Consider the following 19,888-nt stretch of genomic DNA (forward strand, 5'->3'; position numbering starts at 1 on the left):
GAAGGAGAGGGACAAGCAGACTCTGTGCTGATCATGAGCCTGACGCACGGCTTGGTCTCACAACCCTGAGATCATGACCTGAGCTGAAATCAAGAGTCGGACACTTGACCGATTGAGCCACCCAGGCACCCCCAGCCATCCATTTCTATGTAAAAAGTATCCCAGAACTAAGTGGCTTAAAACAATCTCTCAGGTATGAGTCAGAAATTTGGAAGTGACTTTGTTGGGTAGTTCTGTCTGGGGTGTCTCATGAGGTTGTAGTCCGAAGTCTGCTGGGCTACAGTCATCTGAAGGCTTGAGCAGGGCTAGAAAATCTTCCAGGGTGGCTCCCTTGCATGCTGGCTAGCAAGTTGGTGTTTGCTGTTGCTCAGTGAGAATGTGTTACATGAGAAGCAGAAGGCCCAAGAGAGAACCCTGAATGTCACCCAGAGGAGGCTGGGAAGGAGCAGCCAGACGAGCAGGATTAAACCAAGAGGATGAAGTAGCGTCAAAGCCAGAGAACAGAGATTACAGAGAAAGGCAAGCAATAGTATAAATGCCGCTGAGAGGTCAGCACACAGGAAGGTGCCCACCAGATACGGCAACAAGGAAGCAACCTTGATGACCTCAGGGAGGTCAGTTTTGGTGTTGTGATGCTATCCAGACTCCAGGATATTTGCAGCTTTTGTCAGAGTGGAGATTGGATCCCAGAAACGGAAGGCAAGGTTAGAACCATGTAAAAGGCCTAGAATCATGACTGGGAAATTTCAGAACATGTTTTGAAAAACAACTCAAATGATGTCACCTTTCATTCCCTGCCCCCGCTTCCCACCCTGACCTCTATTGAAGATGCTGAAGCTAACTCTGAGCTCGGTCAGCCATGGGTTAGATAAGAAGACCACTGCTATAGGAGCTTGGCTTATTCATCTTTGTACCCCTCATGGCAACAGGCAGTTTCTTTATAGTATTTGAACAAAAGATCTTCTCTTTGGTTTTGCACAAGTCATCATATCCTTGGTAGAATTCTCTTGCTATCTTTTCAGACAGTTCAGAACCTTCTGCCTATTTCCTCTGTTAATCTAACTTCTTAGGAGCCTGGTGATGCTGTTTCCTGTCTCCATTGACTCTCTGGGCTCATGTAGGTTATGTCCACTATGAGCAGAAGGGATTGGCTGGTGCTTTATCCTAATGGTATCACCTAACTTCTAACCAGAGAAAAACCAAACCAGGGGAAAGCTCTTAGCAACTACCAGCTGGGTCATGCCCAAGGATCTCAGTGCAGGCTGAGGCCAACTTGATTTTACTAAAGGACTTGCTAGGCTAATGCTTCTCAGACTCTGATATGCATGGGAATTACCTAGGGATCTTGGTAGCAGAATGTGATTCAGGGGGCCGGGGCCTGAGATTCTGCATTTCTAGCAAGTGCTCAGGTGATGTTGCTGGTCTTCAGATCACACTTCATATCAAGGCTCTAGGTAGTGTTCCCTACTTTGAGGAACCACCAGATGACCCCTGGGTGGGGGGTTTCAGAAAGAAATTCAGATGTCCTAGATCCAAACTGCCTAAGTTTTCTTTTTATTCTGATCCTGTATTTTCTTTTCAACTCAAAACAGCTGTAAAAGCCCATAAACAGGCAGACAAAGCCCCTCCAGTCCTGACTGGGATGAAAGAAATGGCTTGTCCCTCTGTGACTCAGGAGATAAGCCGGAAAGACTCATTGGTACCGTGAGAGTTTGACCCAGGGGTGCTATGGAGAGAGCAAATCGGTGCTAGACCAAGGGTACACCGAAGGTCTGGGGACAGCCCAGCAATGCCTCATGGAAGGAGTTCCTCTCGCGCCTTGTTTTCTTGTCTCACAGGCTCGGGGAAAACCACGCTGCTGGATGCCATGTCCGGGAGGCTGTGGCGCACGGGGACCTTCCTGGGGAGGTGGTTGTGAACGGCCGGCCACTGCACAGGGAGCAGTTCCAGGACTGCTTCTCCTATGTCCAGCAGGTGGGCACTTCCCGGGCCCCCGCCCCAGCCGCCCACAGCCTGGTCTCGGCCTGGCCACACTGATGCCTCCCGCCTCCCTCTCCCGCAGAGCGACACACTGCTGAGCAACCTGACTGTGCGTGAGACACTGCACTTCGTGGCACTGCTGGCTGTGCGCCGCAGCTCCCAGGGCTTCTTCCAGAGGAAGGTGGGTAGCCCCTGGCCTCCTGCGGCTCTGTTCCTCGGGGGCCAACCGGCGGGGGGCTTCGCACCACCCTTCCCTCCGCTTGCCCACTTCCCCCTTCATTCCTCATCCCTTTAGTCTAGACCTGTGCTGTCCAGTACGGCAGCCGCTGGTCACCTGTGGCTTTGAGCACTTGCCACATGGCCAGGCCTAACAGAGATGTGCTATGAATGGGAAATACAGAATTTTAGAAACTTAGTCTGAAAACACAGAATGTGAAATATCTTATTAATTTTTAAAATACTGGTTATAGGTTGAAATAGTAGTGTTTTGGCTGCACTGGGTTAAATATATTAAAATTAATTTCACTTGTTTCTAAAGTGTGGCTTACATTATATTTCTACTGGATGGCGCTGGTTGAGGGACTGTTTTTGAATAAAAATGGTGGTTTTCCTCACTGTACTTTGCCCTGTTGAGACTTTTCTCAACTTTCTTTGAGGCATTTTGAATGTGCCTCATCCAAACTAGCTTAAGTTAATGAAGGAAGGAATTATTGATTTGTCTACTCTTTCGAGGTTTCAATCTGTTCCTTTAAATGTATCTAATTTGGAAGTAGTCATAGGTAAGCCCATGGGGACCTTACCTGGAAATGTTGCCTCATTTCTGTCTAGACTGGAAACAGGGAACTAAGGATACATAGATATGCCACCTATAAAGCAGGTACAGTTCCCTGGGAAATAGGCCCTCAGAGCCACCAGAGGAGACCGGCAACATCTGCCTCAGAGGCTTCAGCAAAGCCACAGTGAGGTTCCACCTGGGCACACAAATTATATCTGCAGCTCAGGCTCCAGGGCTGGCCTTCTTTAATGCCATTGAGGCTCCAAGGAAATCCTCCATATCAGCTGAGGGTACACCATTTTTATCAGGCATTGCTGAGTCTGTCATCAGGGACTTGCTCAATCTCTCCCTGGCATTGGACTTTCAGGCTTGGAGAGTGAAATCAGGTCTAAGCTGTGTCCCAAGTACCAGAAGATTTGTTTGATATAATGTTCAGGTGAGTAAAGGTCATTCTTCTGTTTGAGAGTCCTAGACAGTGCTGAAGGATAGCTTTTACTCCAGAGGAGTCTTAGCAAGGAGCGTGGCTCTCAAGAAGGACCATCAGCCTCACAGTGATGCCTAGCTCCGTTTCCTTCCTGGAGGTTACCTTAGAGTGCTCAGAAGGCATTGCAAGGCTCTTACTATTCAACGGGGTTATACAGGCATACCTTGGAGATTCTACAGGTTTGGTTCCAGACCATGCAGTAAAGCAAATATGAAAATAGAGTCCAAGTGAGTTTTTTGGTTTTCCAGTGCATATAAGTTAACGTTTACACTAATACTCCAGTCTGTTAGGTGTACAGTACGCATTTTGTCTAAAAAAGGAACCAATATACTTAATTTAAAATACTTTACTGACACAGACACGAAGTGAGCAAATGCTGTTGGAAAAATGGTGCGAGTAGACTTGTTTGACACAGGGTTGCCACAAACCATCAGTTTATAGAAAATGCACTGTCTGTGAAGTGCAGTAAAGTGAAGTGCAATGAAACAAGGTGTGCCTGTACTCTGAACTCTCATAGCTGGCTGGCATCAGTCAGGCTTTTTTCACACACAGTATTTCGCTGCATCCTTGGCATCATCCCTATGTGGGAGGCGTTATCTTCTGACACACAAGATTAAGATCAGACAGTTGGGAAGGGCAGAGCTGCAATGTGAACCCAGGCCCTCTAGCACCATCATGCCTCCTTGAGCTCCTGGGATCTCCAGAGCCCCATTGTGATGAGAGAAGATGGAGGTCTAGTTCAGCCCACACTGAGCACAGGCATGTTCACACGACTTGGTAGCCCTGATGGTGAGTGACAGAGGAGTCCATCTGCAGACCTTCTCTCTGCTTGCTTTAGCATTTCTGTCTCTAAAAAGGGCAGGAGAAGATCCTATTGGTATTTCGGTGGCAGAAATGCGGTCATAAACAGATTTTTCTGAGTTGGTGATCTACTTATATCCCATATCCCACTAAGAGAATGAATCTAAGAAAGCCACCGAACTCTTCCCCACAAAATGCACATGTTTGCATAAAATATTCAGAAAAATTCATGGATGCCTTGAAATTGATTGATGGCAAAAATTTTCCCCCTGGAGGCGCCTGGGTGGCTTGGTCTGTTAAGTGCCTGCCTTTGGCTCAGGTCATGATTCTGGGGCCCTGGGATTGAGTCCCACATCGGGCTCCCTGCTAAGCAGGGACCCTGCTTCTCCCTCTCCCTCTGCGGCTCCCCCTGCTTGTGCTCTCTCTCTCTGTCAAATAAAACTTAAAAAAAATTCTCCCTCTGGTAAATGTTCTTCTGGCACTGGCAGTCCCTAAAAGTCCTGCCAAAGTTCTCTGCTTGAAAGTACATTCTGAGCAAATCCAGTCCACAGGGTGTAGAATCCTGACAAAGTAATTTAGTGAGAAGGAAGTGGTGGTGATAATAGAGGACAGAGCACAGCAGATCTCTCCTCTGAGGAACCTGAACATAAAGCTGTGCTTGACATGGGCAGGCTGTGTCTGCTGGACTGTTGGCTAATCCTTGAGCTTCATGGACCACTTGAGAGAACCCAGACAGTTCTCTCAGCCCCATCTCTGCCACTTGCTAATAGTGTGATCTTGGGCAAGTTATGCACGTCTCTGAGGATCTCTTTAATAATGTATCTCTCCTGGAGTTGATGTGAGGGATGAGTCAGTTTATCTGAGAACATAACAGCCTAGAGGTTGATGATCCCAGTGCATCCCAAGGATCCCACGGGTTCCTTCTAAGACACTGTGAATTGCAATCCCAATAGTGTTTGCTAAACATGGGAGAGGCTTTGGAAAAGAGCATGGGACATATGAAACAGGTTAAATACATGTCTTCTCTGTCCATCCCTTCTGAGCCTGGGAGGGGCAGGCTTTTATTCCTTTCTTGCTGTTGCAGAGCAGATGAAAGGGATGCTCAGGAATCTGCCCTGGCTGGTGAGCACCTCAACCTGGCCATGTCAAGCAAAACTCAATTCCAGAATCCTTCTATGCTAATGGCAAAAGGAGAACCCTCTTTTTTCCAGAATAAATCATACTGGTTTATTTATGCATTTTTAACCTTGTTACTCCTTTGGATCTATTTCAGAGGTATTCCTTTTTTTTAGTCAAACCTTCACCCATGCTGCTGATCCCACCGCCTGGCTCCACTGGAACTTTGTTCCACAGATATCCCCTCTTTTACTTCAGCCTGTTGTTATTTTTTAATGCAGTGTTTTCTTTTTTCATTATAAAAGTAACACAATCTCATTAGAGGTATATGGGAACGAAAACTCATTACCATATATATAAGTATTTTCAGTCTGTTTCTAGCTCCCTTTCCCCAGGGCCCTATGCAGATAAGGGTAATCAGCAAGGCAGGGCCAGAAAGAGAGATTTTTGGGGTCTCTGGAGATAGGCTAAGCTGGGAAGGAAAGGAGGGGAAGGGAAAGGCCACCTTTCTTGATTAGAAAGTCAATAAAGAACTTTCCTAGTTGTTATTGTTGGGGAGTTGAGGGAGGAGGAGTAAGGAGATGGTTTCAGGGAGTGGCAGAGTCTAAGATAAATAGAGTGAGGAGAAGTGGGGGTCAGGACATTAAGTGTGGCTGCAGGTTATAAACTGGTCCCCTGGAAAGTTTTCAGAGAGAGTTAAATAAAGATTGGCATTGTTTTTAATTACTTTTGGTAGCTGGATTATATTTGATGCAAAATCACACTGAGATTGGACTACACGGGACTCCGGGACTTATTTGGGTTACATAAGGACAGCCAAGATTCGTTCAAACCAAATTGGGCTTTTTTTTTTTTTTAACATATAAAACACTTATTATAATAAAATTACAAAAACCAAACACTTAAAAAAAACTGTATTGTACCTATGCCTTAAGGGGATTTTTCTGTATGCTGGACTTAATGCAGCATCTGAAAATAGGAGTCCAGTGACCTCTTCATTATCCTGGTGAATTTCCCTGAAACAAATACAGTTTTTGCTGCTCTAGAGACCTTTGAAAAACAGTTATTCATTTTAACTTGATAACATGTATTATATTATGACTTAGACCAAATTGGGTTTTATCATAATAGGCATGTTCTCGCTAGGGTTTGATGAGTCTGAAAGTGGCCTGAGCACTCAAGGGAAGCATGCTGCCTCTCCCATGCCATCAGTACTCCATGAATTGGAGCAGCAATCCAGCAGTGGCCAGCCTTCCTGGACCTTGTGTCTCCTATAGGTGGACGCAGTCATGGTGGAGCTGAGTCTGAGCCATGTAGCAGATCGACTGATTGGCAGCTACAACCTTGGGGGGATTTCCAGTGGCGAGCGGCGCCGGGTCTCCATCGCAGCCCAGCTCCTCCAGGATCCCAGTAAGTGGGTCCCAGAACTGCTACCTGGGCATCTTCCATGTGTCTGCAGACATTTTCTGTCCTTTTTTTTTTTTTTTTTTTTTTAACACTCTCCATTTAGAAAGGGGTTTGTGTGGAACTGACGTTACCGAGGTTTTTCACACTGGGGACCCAGTTTCTTTGGAAATACTACATAGTTCCTGATGCTATCCTCTCCCAAGTACAAAACAGCTCTTGGGCTTGGAAACACTGCATTGTGGGGGCTATGGAAAGCCAATGAGTTTTGGTGTGCCTAGAAGAACTTTAAGAAATGGCAGGAATTAAAGGAGGACTTTGAATGATACACACAAAAGTGTGTATTTTGGAGGAGCTATCAAGATGGGGTAGCCAGTCACCGGCCTCTCCTGCCAGGTTTGGTTATTCTCCCCCACCACTGGGGAAATCTCAGCTCTTACAAGCACCTGGAAAAGGATGTGCTGCACCTGGATACCCCACTGGGGCACACTACAACTGCTTGCTCTTCAGATGGTGGTTGGTCACTAGAAGGCAAAGAGAGATGCTCTTAAGATCCCTTCTCACCTTCTGGGTAGAAATAACCACAGTTGAACCCTCTGACGAATCTAAATGCCTATCCCAGCTCAGACTTTGTTTTATGGGGCAGAGTTTTTTTGCCGTGCAAAGACCCTGTCAGTGTTGGAAAGTGCTCCACGTGAAGTGAGGTTGTCTTTTTAACCAGCCTCTTCTCAGCCTTTTGAAAACAACTTGGTGCCCACTCGCCAGCCCTTGTTCTTTGTCATGATCCTCTGGACAGAGCCCAAACAGTCCACAGTACCATGTGAGAGGCCTGATCTTGTTGCAGCCCTCTCCCATCAAGGATTAAGGCCAAGATGTGCTCTGGAGCTGGGAGGTGGGTCCTCTGAGGTCAGGTTCCTTCGCTTGGGCTCAGGCTGAAAGCCAGTTTACATGCAGGTACTTCCCACAGTGCAGTGTTTGGATAGGGTAAGATGGGATGGGGTAAGGCATCTCAGAAAGGAACTGTTCAAAATTCTGAGTTTAGACTCCATAGCCCAGTCCTGTCAGTGACTCAGAAACCCAACCCTTCCTTGCCTGCAGAGGTCATGCTGTTTGATGAGCCTACTACAGGCCTGGACTGCATGACAGCAAATCAGATCGTTGTCCTCCTGGCAGAGCTGGCTCACAGGGACCGCATTGTGATTGTCACCATCCACCAGCCACGCTCTGAGCTCTTCCAGGTGAGGGGGAATCTTGTTCCTGCTTAACTCGTCAAGGGTGGATAGATGTATGTGTTGAGCTGGGGATCATGAGGTTGAGAGGGGCTCAACCAGAGCCCTTGGGGCCAATAGCTCCTGATATGGGAAGGGCACCTGCCATGTACCAGATACTTTCTATGCACTAGATCATTTAGTCCACACAACAGTCCTATGAGGTGGGTATCAGTATTGTCACTTTACAGAAAAGAGGGAGACTTAGAAATGATGCAAAATTGAGTCAAGGATCTGAGATTAAATAAATATCTAGTCCAAGGTCACTCACTCAGGAGCATGGCTGGTCCTCAAACCCAGAACCACCGGCCAGGTCCAGGAGTTCTTTTCCACTCCAGATGTGATGCTGGGCCCAGGCCAGATGCAGCACGATGGACACTGGCAACGGAGGCTAAGAAAAATAGGGACACACTCTGTGTGTCTCCAGTGGCCACAGTAAGAATCCTGATGCATGGCTGAGATCAACAGGGACTCACTGCTTGGAAATTTATTCTCCAGAGGATATGGTGACCTGATATACACTAATGCCATCGATTTTCTCATCAGCTCTTTGATAAAATTGCCATTCTGAGCTATGGAGAGCTGGTTTTCTGTGGGACACCAGCGGAAATGCTTGATTTCTTCAGTGGCTGCAGTTACCCTTGTCCTGAACATTCAAACCCTTTTGACTTTTATAGTAAGTTTTTTTTCCACATTTCCCATCGTGAATGTTCATTCAATTTTATCATCTCAGATTTCTGCCTAGATGTCAACAGCACTAGTGGATTTTATTCTTGCTTTTGTTTTGGTGATTTCACTCTTTAAGGAGTTAATTTGGCCGGGTCAGTTAACTTGCCATAGATGACCTATCAGAATGAGGTGGGGGACCTCTCTTAAATTGCTGCATGTCCACTTTGTCAGAGAAAAATCAGCTGAGTTTCTAAATCCTCCCAGACAGCCCCAGTTGAAACCTCAAGGCCTTGCTGGTAGCTTTAAAATATTCTGATTTTATAGGTGGGCGTGATCACCAGGTGTTACTCTGATGGGATGAGGCATTAGCTAGTACTCCTGAATCAATGATGAAACATATTATTAGCCATTGTGCATATATATGCATTTAAAAACATATGGGTCATTTCTTTTGGGAAAAAAAAATTAGTGGACCTGACATCAGTGGATACCCAAAGCAAAGAACGGGAAATAGAAACCTGCAAGAGAGTTCAGATGATTGAATCTGCCTACAAAGAATCAGCAATTTATCACAAAACCTTGGAGAATATTGAAAGAACAAAACACCTGAAAACATTACCAATGGTTCCTTTCAAAACCAAAGATTCTCCTGGAGCTCTCTCTAAACTGGGTGTTCTCTTGAGGTAAGAGCTTCACCCTGTTTTAGGTGGCTAGACATCCACCAATAAAAGAAAAAGAATTAAAACAGGGTTATTTGGCTTTCAGGAGAGTGACGAGGAACTTAATGAGAAATAAGCTGGCGGTGATGATGCGTCTTGTTCAGAATCTGATCATGGGTTTGTTCCTCATCTTCTATCTTCTGCGGGTCCAGAACGATGTGCTGAAGGGTGCTGTCCAGGACCGTGTGGGGCTCCTATACCAGCTTGTGGGTGCCACCCCATACACAGGCATGCTCAACGCTGTGAATCTGTGTGAGTGCCTGTGCCCAGAAGATGCACCCCAGGGACAGGGAGGGCACTTCCTCTCTTCCTGATTATCTCCCTTCTCCATCCGGCATCTTGCAAGACTCCATCATTATAAGAGTACTTTGCTGAGCTAAACTTGGCCTTCTCCAGATTCTCTCCCTGGGGAAGGGTTAACTACTGAGTTACCAACATCATAGTTGAATTAGTTCACCAAGTAGATCTCCCTGAGGGTCGAAGCATCCAGGGAAACATGGAGTTAGGAGCTGCTGATGGGGGCAGGGTTGGGAAGGGTTTTTAAAAAACCATTCTTAGTATTCCTATCTTCGCCATTAGGATGTGCAGCCCCTGGGGGCCCAGATACCTGCCAACTTTGCACTATTCGTTTTGGAGCCGATTTTAGGACGGCTAGCACCTAATTTTCAAACTCCGTGAGAATCCAGAAATAATACCTAGTTGCCTGATGTTCTGTGCCAAGACCCTGCACAAAAAGAGGACAGACTACCTCACATCATTCATGGCCTTTTTGCACATGTGTTCTGAATTTGTGTCTCTGACTTTAGAGAGAAGGAAATAAATTTTGACAGCTTTTGCAACGATACTGTAATTCATAGAGTTCTGTGGTGGGAAGTATTTACAGTTCTATGGATAGCAGGTTCCCTCTTTCCATGACTAGGGAGCCCCAGCTGGTCCCCACCACCCAGCCCTGACAACTCAAATTCAGTTTGGGCTAGCCCTCCTTCCCTTAGCTGTGTGGTGACCAGCTATTCTGAAACCTGCCTTCTGTGCCCAGTTCCTGTGCTGCGAGCTGTCAGCGACCAGGAGAGCCAAGACGGCTTATACCAGAAGTGGCAGATGCTGCTGGCCTACGTGCTGCACGTGCTCCCCTTCAGTGTCCTTGCCACCATGATGTTCAGCAGTGTGTGCTACTGGTAAGGGGGTGTTCAGAGGTGTTCAGTCCTCCTGGGTCAGGCCTCCTGGCAAGTTCTAGATGGCTGCTGGTACTGATGGAGGTGGAGCTCCAGGGTGAACAACTCCCTCTTCTTGGCCCTGGAGGTCTGTCTTTGCCCATTAATGCCCAGTACAATGTCCTGTGCTTCCGGACAAATAAAAGAACCCAGCTGGGGCCACATGGGACCTGAGAGCAGACCCGCAGGACTACATGGTGCCAGGGACTGGCATGTCTCACATACTCTGCAGGGTCTGGGCAGAGAAGATTGCCCTGAAGTTGTTGGGATCCAGGTGCAGAGGCAGCAAGCAGTTGCCAAATCTCAGTGAAGCATGGTTCCTGGGCTCCTGTCAGCTAGAGTGGCAACCCACCTGTGGCATCACGGTTGGGCTGGCGTGAGGGGGCTTGAGCAATGGGAGAAGGGCTATGGGAAGAGGCACTGGGGCACCACGAAGCATCCTTGATGTTCTTAGGTGTATAGACATTGCTTGCTTTTTGTTTCTTAGAGCTTTCCAAAAATATAGGTCTTGGGTGCCTGGGTGGCTCAGTTGGTTAAGCGACTGCCTTCAGCTCAGGTCATGATCCTGGAGTCCCGGGATCGAGTCCCGCATCGGGCTCCCTGCTCGGCGGGGAGTCTGCTTCTCCCTCTGACCCTCTTCCCTCTCGTGCTATCTCTCATTCTCTCTCTCTCTCAAATAAATAAATAAAAATCTTTAAAAAAAATATATATATAGGTCTTGGTGCAGGTGATTTTAGAAGTTGGTATCATTCTGGAGAGTGACAGAGGCAGAACCACTTGCTCTGAGTTAGCAGGGGGGTGGTTTCCCACTGAGGGTGATGGCAGTCATCACCTGTAAAGGTGGTGCTATAATCATCCTTGTTTGTAAAGGAGCAAACTGAAGTACAGATGGGCTAAGTATCTTCCCCATCTCACATCCATTATCCCAGTTAATTACAAAGGAGAACAAGAGCCCATTTGGTTGAGAGAACAACTTGAGAGATGAACATCATTCCAATGGATAGAAAAGGGAGCAAGGGCATAAGTTCAGGAGCAAAAACATGTAAGACCTTTCCAGAGAAAAGATTCAGTTGTGCTGTGGAAATGAAGGATTGGAAGCAGTAGTGAAAGATAGGACTGGCCCCTCCACTGGGGGAGGTGTGGGATGCCAGGCTAAGGGGCTGAAGTGGACTTGATAATGGGACATAGGAGGGGATTTTGAACCAGGGAGTGGCCCATCTGTGTTGGACTCTGGAGGATGAGGCTGGCACGCCTTGGCAGCAGACTGGAGTTAGGGCACGGACAGCAGACAGCCCAGTGAGGAACCTTGGCAACAGTCTGTGGGAAGGATAGAGGCCCAAACGGAGAGAGCAGCAGTGGCAACAAAAGGGGAGATCACTTTGAAATGCTGGGAAAGTGGAATCGAATGGGCTCAGAAACTGAGTGGATTTGTTGGTCATACAGTCATGGATGATGTCTGAGTTTTCCGCCTAACAGAGTGGGATGGTGACAACATCATTATCAGGTTTGCCAGGAAAGAGAATGGATTTGAACACGTTGCATCTAGCATGCTACAGGACACCCGACTGGACAGGTCAATCTGAGGTTTGAGTGGTGGGTTGCAGCAGAAAGAAAAAGAGGAGTGAGGGGGTAAGGGCCTGGGAATGGATTTTATAGGAGAGAGTACTGGAAGGGGAGGAAGCAGTCTGAGTGTAAACCTCAGGAGGCACATTCGGAGGGTGGAAAGAGGAAAGCGATCCAATGGCAGAAGCAGAGGTGGTGGTCAGACAGGAAGAAGGAGAAGCAGAACCAGGCAGCATCAGAGAAGCTGGGGGAGGAGAGCATTTCAAAGAGGTGTAATATATCCATTCAAATTGTAGAGCTTCACAGAGATGAGGCATCAGATCAGGAGGTCTTTGGCAGTCTTCCCAAAAGGAGCTTCAGTAGAATGGTGGGGTGCAAGTCAGATTCACAAGGGAACAAGTAAGGAGGGAGAGGGAAGAAGCAGATGCTGCTTGAGAAGCTTGGCGGTAGAGGGTAGGATGACGAGAAGGCAATGGCACACATGGTTCTCAGGCTCAGGGAATGGATGTTTTAGGATATGGTAAATAAGACCGTCAGGAAAAACCATTAGATTGAGAGTGATGAAACTATATCAAAAGAGAATAATTCACAGATCAAGTTTCCAGGGTAGTGCAGGGTAGGGATAGGTGAATCCGGATAACAGAAAATCAAGGAGCAAGTAGGTGGGATCCACTTGGCAAAGAAAGGGGGAAAAGAGAGAGCGAGAGAGAGAATGAGCACAAGACCTGGAAGATGAAAAGTGAGGGAGGATAAAGATAGCGAGAAACTCATAAAATGGGAGATGAGTCCATCTGAGCACTGGAGAGAGAGTTTGACATTGGGGCAGGGGTAATTTAAAGTAGAGGTATATGTTAGACATAAGGGACATGCCATTGGAGCCCAGTAAGCAATGAGAAAAAATTAGGGGTCTAGGAGTCAGGTGAGGCAGAGTGGATCTGATTAGTACAGTAATAGGCCCTGTTCAGCACACCTTCAGGGAGAGAACTTGAGTGAAGGAACAGGGCTCCCAAGGTGTGGGGATTGGTAAAGCAAGGAATAGCAGAAGGGGGTAAGGACCCGAGGCAGCCTGGGGTTTGGGGAAATAGGCGACAGGAGGGACGCCATGATCAGAGAGAGCACTTTTCAGAATCTGAAATCTTGGGAAAGAGGAAGAGTTCTGAGTAACATTTAAGTCCAAGATTTGGTGAATGATGAAGATTAGGTGGGTGGAGCCACTGGAACTGACCAGGTTACCTAATTAGGAGGCAGTGATGTCGATGACTGATCAGGAAGGTTAAAAAGACCTTGAGGATGATGATAGTGGACAGGAATGCAAAGACTGACCGTGGTCCAGATGCTCTAAAATCATCAAAAGTGAGAGAATGTCATAAAAGCCACAAAGGATTGCACTGGGAAAGAGAATTAATAGTACAAGCAAACTTCATGATTTGTATAAGAGGAAAGATAGATGGCCTTGGAGAGTGGTCAGGAGGCATGCATAGAAGACATGCCAACTCCTTTTCCTTACTCTCCAAATGGAAGAAAGAGCAACCATGTCTAACGGTTGTTGAGGACATGCTATCACCAGGGAAGTTATTTAGTGGAAGGAATATAAGAGTTAAGGGGCATGGATGTAGGGAGGTCTGATTACAAGAAAATGAAGATCAAATCAATGGAAGGGGCTGGTAGAATAAAAGACAAGAATGGAATGGAACAGACCTGGGAGGGCTAATTCACCAGAGGATGGTGGCAGTGAAGGGTTTACATTCTGGCAGCAACCCCACATAACGGGGATGGAGGGGCGGGGAAGCAGGCTGAATGAGCCCTTAACACTGGGAGAGTAGGCTAGCTAAGGTAGGAGCAGTGCCAGCTAGGCAGAACATGGTTATTTATGGAGAAGCCTGGAGAGTTCAACCACTCTACTGATTGCCCCGGTTGTGACCACTGTTCAAGCGTTAATATTTTTTTTAATCTTTTTTTTTTTTTAAAGATTTTATTTATTTGACAGAGACACAGCGAGAGAGGGAACACAAGCAGGAGGAGTGGGAGAGGGAGAAGCAGGCTCCCTGCTGCGGGGCTCGATCCCAGGACCCTGGGGATCATGACCTGAGCCGAAGGCAGATGCTTAACGACTGAGCCATCTAGGCACCCCGTGTGTTAATATTTTCCTCTGAGAACTGAAGGAGCTGTAAAAGGGAAAAGGTGGCACACTAAATTGGAGCCAACAGAAACAATCTGTGCTAATGAATGGTGTCAAAGTTTGGCTCTGTTCCTAAAAGGCCTTTCAAAGGGGAGTTGGGCTTACCCTGCAAACTCTTCCCACCCACTAACCACCATGGACTTAGTCATAGAAGGCACGTGTGGTATTTTTCTTAAATGATCCTTGGAGAGGAAACTAAAGACCTTCTGTTTTTCTAGGACTCTGGGCTTATATCCTGAGGTTGCCAGATTTGGATATTTCTCTGCTGCTCTCTTGGCCCCCCACTTAATTGGTGAATTTCTAACTCTTGTGCTACTTGGTATGATCCAAAACCCAAATGTGGTCAACAGCATAGTGGCTCTGCTCTGCATTGCTGGGATACTTGTGGGATCTGGACTAGTAAGGTAAGATTTGACAATTCAAAGGCTTTTCATTGATGATTTGTGGTTAATGATCACTCGATAACGAGAAATTAAAAGGAGAGAAATTGCAGAGGAGAGCCATGTGATACTGGCTAAAGATATGTATTACCTTATGGTCTGGAGTGTTTATAGTGCTTGCTTATCATCATTATTTAGATCTGTTTACCATTTGTTCAGTTAAAATGTCTTCACACTGAGAATCAGGAAATGACAATTTAGGCATGTTATTCATATGATTCACATGTAGTAACAAGAGGAAAACCAATACATTCTCCGGAAAAACAGCCTATTATTACAAGGTAAATAGCATGCATTTAATTCATTCCTGCCCTGGCACTGTGGAGTGTCTCTATTCTGGTTCTCAATTCCCAGTTTCTTTTAGGAAGTAAGACCAGTCAGATAAGAGCTTGTATGATAAAAGACTGACCAAGAAAATACCAGGACCAGAAGGACACGCACACTAAATGTTAACCGTAATTATCTCTGGGTAGTAATTGATTTTAATTTTTTCTTCATATTTTCCTTTGTTTTGTGAGTTTTTATAATAAAGCACTTATAAGCAAGAAAAAACATATACACACACATTTATTTATTCTTAAAGATTTTATTTATTTATTTGACAGAGAGAGACAGCGAGAGAGGGAACACAAGCAGGGGGAGTGGGAGAGGGAGAAGCAGGCTCCCTGCTGCGGGGCTCGATCCCAGCACCCTGGTATCATGCCCTGAGCCGAAGGCAGACGCTTAACGACTGAGCCACCCAGGCACCCCCATACATACATTTTAAAAAAGCAGTAGCTGGGGGCACCTGGGTGGCTCAGTCGTTGGGCGTCTGCCTTCGGCTCGGGTCATGATCCCAGGGTCCTGGGATCGAGCCCCGCATTGGGCTCCCTGCTAGCGGGAAGCCTGCTTCTCCCTCTCCCTCTCCCCCTGCTTGTGTTCCCTCTCTCGCTGTGTCTCTCTCTGTCAAATAAATAAATAAAATCTTTAAAAAAAAAAGCTGAAAGGGTGGAAAATTTTAGAAGGGTGACAGTGGTCACAGGCAGGTGATGTCAGCGGGATCTAGATGAACTCTATGGGTCCCTGAGGAAATGTGAAGGTGGCTGGTTCTTTGATTTAAAAAAGCTCCAGAGCATCCGCTATATGTAATTATATTTATATATTTAATTATTTAACTCTCAGAGCAGTCTGTGTTCGGGTAAGAAAACTCAGCTCGGACTTGACTTTGCTCTAGTCAAGCCATTGTGAAGACCCAGGCTGCACGCAGCTCCCCGGAGAGAGGACTGACCCCAGGAGTCAGAGACTTCCTCTACCATTTATCTGCCGCATAACCACGGGCAAATCACTTTTCTATCTAAATTAGTTTCCTCATTTATAAAATGGAGCTCATCATCTCAGCCCCACCTGCCTCAACAGGAGAAGCAAATGAGATAATCAACAGGAAAGCACTTAGTAAGCTGTAGTGAGTTATATAAAGGTGAAATATTATAAAGCAAAGTGAGCTGGTTTTGGTCAGTTAAGGAGGACTATGCTTAGGATGCCGTTATTACATTGTATTTGTGTTGCTTAAGTGATTGTTAGCATCTGTAAAAAATGCAGAAATCAAATCAAGCCAGCAAAGTACACATCCAACGTTGGGCAGGATCTCCTCTTGAATGTTTGAATCATTACCTGTTCCAATCAGTCTGGCACTATTTTGTATATTTGGTTTGTAGAAAAAGGGGATTCATTGTTCTGAAAAGAGAGGCAGTGGCCAGCATTACCAAAGGCTCCTGGGTTTTTTGCAAAACGTCAACATCCAGGCTTCACCTGGATTCTACTCCAGTCACTGAATTGAAACTCTTCTCTTCAGGAGCCAGCCACATCAACCTCCTAGTCATAAAGTTCACATTCTTCCCTCAAGTCATCGCCTTTCCTGACTGCCTGCCTGCAACATTTGCATTTTTGGCTACCTCCTCCTTTAAACACAAACAGAAATAGCTTTGTTCTTTTTACTTACAAAATAATGCAAGTTCTTTGGGGGGAGAAACTGTCACAATACAGAAGCGTATAAGGAAGAAAGTAAAAGTTACTGAAGTCTCAAAACCAGTTAAATTTTGTTGTGTATCTTGCTAGACTCTTACATAATCTTTTTAATTTTTTTTTTAAAGATTTTATTTATTTGACAGAGACACAGCGAGAGAGGGAACACACGCAGGGGGAGTGGGGAGAGGGGAGAAGCAGGCTTCCCGCCGAGCAGGGAGCCCGATGCGGGGCTCGATCCCAGGACCCTGGGACCATGACCTGAGCTGAAGGCAGCCGCTTAACGACTGAGCCACCCAGGCACCCCTCTTACATAATCTTTAATGAAAATGAGATTGTACTATTGTGAAGGAGTTAAGTATGCATTTAACGATATAATGTGGACAGTCCCGTGTCAGTAAATTTAGATCTATGGTTTCTTTCGCTCTGAAATACTCCAAGGATTTCTATGACGTAGCCTTATTGTCCCCCCGTGTCTTTCACAGACCTGTTTGTGTCCCTTTGCCACCTGCACGAAGCCTGCCTGCTGTCCCCTTGGCTAGCTCAGCTCTCTCTAAAACCCCATCATAGGCTGCTTCTGTTGCAGCCTTCCTTTCAAAGGATGGCAGCCTCTGGAGGCCAGTAGCTGTGCCTCATTTGCCATTACAGTTCTTCTCAGTGGCTGGCCCACGGCCTTGAACCAAATAGGTTTGCAGAAAATGTGTGCTGAATTGAATGAATGAATGATGACTGTCTCTCCCGGGACCGCCCTCACACTGGAACAGTCACCATCTTCTTTGGGTTTCTTCTTTGCTGTCAAACCACAAATGCGTGTGGAGCCTTTACGTGTAGTATTCCACCCTGTGTGGTGCACTGCAAATGAAGGCATGTGGTTCCTACCTCAAGGAGGTAACTTTCTAGCCCGCCTCTCATGACCATCATCCTGTAGCAGGCCTTGGTCATCTTACACTTGAACTACTGCTGTCACCGTCTCCCTTTTGCTTTTCTGCTTTTCCTAATCTGCCCCTATTATGGTCCCTCTACTTGCTGGTGCCACATTAATTTTCTTAGAACACTGATTTTATGGTCTTTCAATATCAACCCTCTGCAAGGGTCCAAAATAGCAGGTTCTTGGCTGTCATTCCAAACTCAGCTTCAGATCCTCTGTTGCAGCCCTTCTGGCCCATTCAGTTGCATATGCAGTCCTTGACGCGCCTGTGCTCACACTGTCCTTCCTTCCTAGAATGTCCTTTCTCTTCCCTCCTTCTTCCCCAGGTTCCTACCTAGCCTTTCCAATTCTCAGCCTCTCAGTGGGCAGATTGAATTTTGTGCCTTAGAACATTGCCAATAACTGAAAGTCATGGGGCTTGGGGGTCACATGGGAATAGGTAAAAACCATAAATACTAAGTACAAGAATGTCATGGACATGTGGTGCTGGATTATTATACTTGGCACAAATCGTTTACCACTGTGTATTTTTATAGTCTTAAGGATATGTATTCTATGTCCCCAATTACATTGTGAGTTCTCTAGGGGTAGGATACTTCTTTTTGAATTCCTCAAGCACTTAGAACTAGTGCCTCGCAAATAGAAAGAATTTAATACATATTTGTTGATTTATATAAGTTATATAGTGGACAGAGGAGGCCATAAGTCAGCAAAAAGACTGAAGAGGGGACAGAGTTCATTTTCACAGCAAAAACCTGCTTGGCTCTCTCCATCCTCTCCCCTTGTATCATAGTTAATTCTCACTTCACACACTAGCTCCTTCAAATCTCTGTTTAATCACAAATATCCTCCTCTAAAGTGATGTGTTAGGTGTGTTTTCTTTCATGTTTATATCAGTGGTGCTTATCAAAAAAAATTAGACACCAATCCATCATCAGGGGATTGTTAAATTAAGATTTCTACTGTAATGGACAACCCAAGCTATAATTAAAAATGATGGAGTGCTATGCTTACTGACTTGGAAGGCTGCCTGACACATATGTTTGGTTGAAAAAAAGCAGGTTAGAAAAGAGCATGAAGACTGTGATTCCACTTACGTAAAATTTTATAAACAATACATGTTACACGTATCACCAAAATGTTAACCATAGTTATTTCTGGGCAGTGGTGTATCTTTATACTTCTCCGTACTGTTTTTCACAGTGAGCAAAATTTTTATAATGAGAGATAAAAACTGTATTCAAAATGGGAAACATAAAATGTGGGTTGCCTTTCTCTTCATCTGGTAGGACCTGTTACCAGAGCGTACTGAATTTCAGCTCACTCTTTTTTCTTAGAAACACAGAAGACATGTCCATTCCTTTTAAAATCTTCAGTTATTTACATTCCAAAAATACTGTTCTGAGATTCTTATAGTCAATGAGTTCTATGGACAGAATTTCACTTGTGGTAAGTACTCTCTTTTGGAATATTATTATTATTATTTTTTTTACATATTACTCTGAGGAAGCAGTTTCCTGAGGGAAATGTATTTTTTAAGTAAAAGCTGTATTTTATAATAGATTTAAAACCTTGTTTTGAAATATAAGTCTAACAGTTTCTCTGATTTTTAAAATAAAAGTCGAGTTAGTCACCTGTCAAAGGCCCACAGCTTAAGGCCACTCTGATGTTTTTAGAAAACAGTAGACCTGGGGCACCTGGCTGGCTCAGTCGGAAGAGCATGCAACTCTTGATCTTGGGGTTATAAGTTTGAGTCCCACATTGGGGGTAGAAATTACTTAAAATCTTAAAGAAAAATGATAGACCTAATGTACACCAAGGTAAACTCTAGTTCTAGTATACTCTGGGTAGAATCAGTTTTTTTGTTTTTGTTTTTCTAAGATTTTATTTATTTGAGAGAGCATGTGTGCATGCGAGTGGGGGGTAGGCAGAAGGAGAGAACCTAGAGCAGACTGAGCGTAGAGCCGTACACGGGGCTTGACCCCAAGATCTTGAGATCAAGACCTGAGCTGAAACCAAGAGTGGGATGCTTAACCGACTGAGCCACCCAGGCACCTAAAATCAGTTTCTGTACCTACTGAACAGAACAGGTTGAAGCAGCTTGCAGTGGCTTCTTGTTCCCTAAAAACATGTAGTATATAGCTGAGTAAAGCCACTTTTGGCAAAAGTCTGTTCCCCAATCCCATGAGAGGCAGTGGGAGTATAACAAGGTCCTTCTGGCCATGGAAATCCCAGGCCACTTCACAAAGGCAACTAAAGAACAGGGCAGAATTTAGTAGTTCTAAATATAGGTGGTAAAAGCAGTAACCTTAGGATATTCAGTACTAGATGATCATAAGTGATCATGATT

General features: G+C 45.5%; 2 protein-coding genes across 2 annotated transcripts in view; one reads left to right on the top strand and one right to left on the bottom strand.

Moving 5' to 3' along the window:
* ABCG5 (ATP binding cassette subfamily G member 5) overlaps positions 1-19,888 on the top strand; it is a 37,166-nt gene that overhangs the window by 5,331 nt on the left and 11,947 nt on the right. The window contains 12 exon segments of the mRNA XM_027622480.2: positions 1,839-1,898; positions 1,901-1,974; positions 2,063-2,161; positions 6,434-6,566; positions 7,659-7,798; positions 8,375-8,504; positions 8,967-9,180; positions 9,263-9,468; positions 10,253-10,391; positions 14,388-14,573; positions 18,876-18,916; positions 18,919-18,987. Of these exon segments, the coding sequence (XP_027478281.2) occupies positions 1,839-1,898; positions 1,901-1,974; positions 2,063-2,161; positions 6,434-6,566; positions 7,659-7,798; positions 8,375-8,504; positions 8,967-9,180; positions 9,263-9,468; positions 10,253-10,391; positions 14,388-14,573; positions 18,876-18,916; positions 18,919-18,987 (1,491 nt within the window).
* The window catches only part of DYNC2LI1 (dynein cytoplasmic 2 light intermediate chain 1), a 55,362-nt gene continuing 43,573 nt past the window's right edge, over positions 8,100-19,888 (bottom strand). Inside the window, exon 13 of the mRNA XM_027622485.1 lies at positions 8,100-8,219. Coding sequence (XP_027478286.1) covers positions 8,100-8,219 — 120 coding nt within the window. The remainder of the gene's footprint in view (positions 8,220-19,888) is intronic.

Source organism: Zalophus californianus, chromosome 8 (genome assembly GCF_009762305.2).
Source record: "Zalophus californianus isolate mZalCal1 chromosome 8, mZalCal1.pri.v2, whole genome shotgun sequence".
Classification (NCBI taxonomy): domain Eukaryota; kingdom Metazoa; phylum Chordata; class Mammalia; order Carnivora; family Otariidae; genus Zalophus; species Zalophus californianus.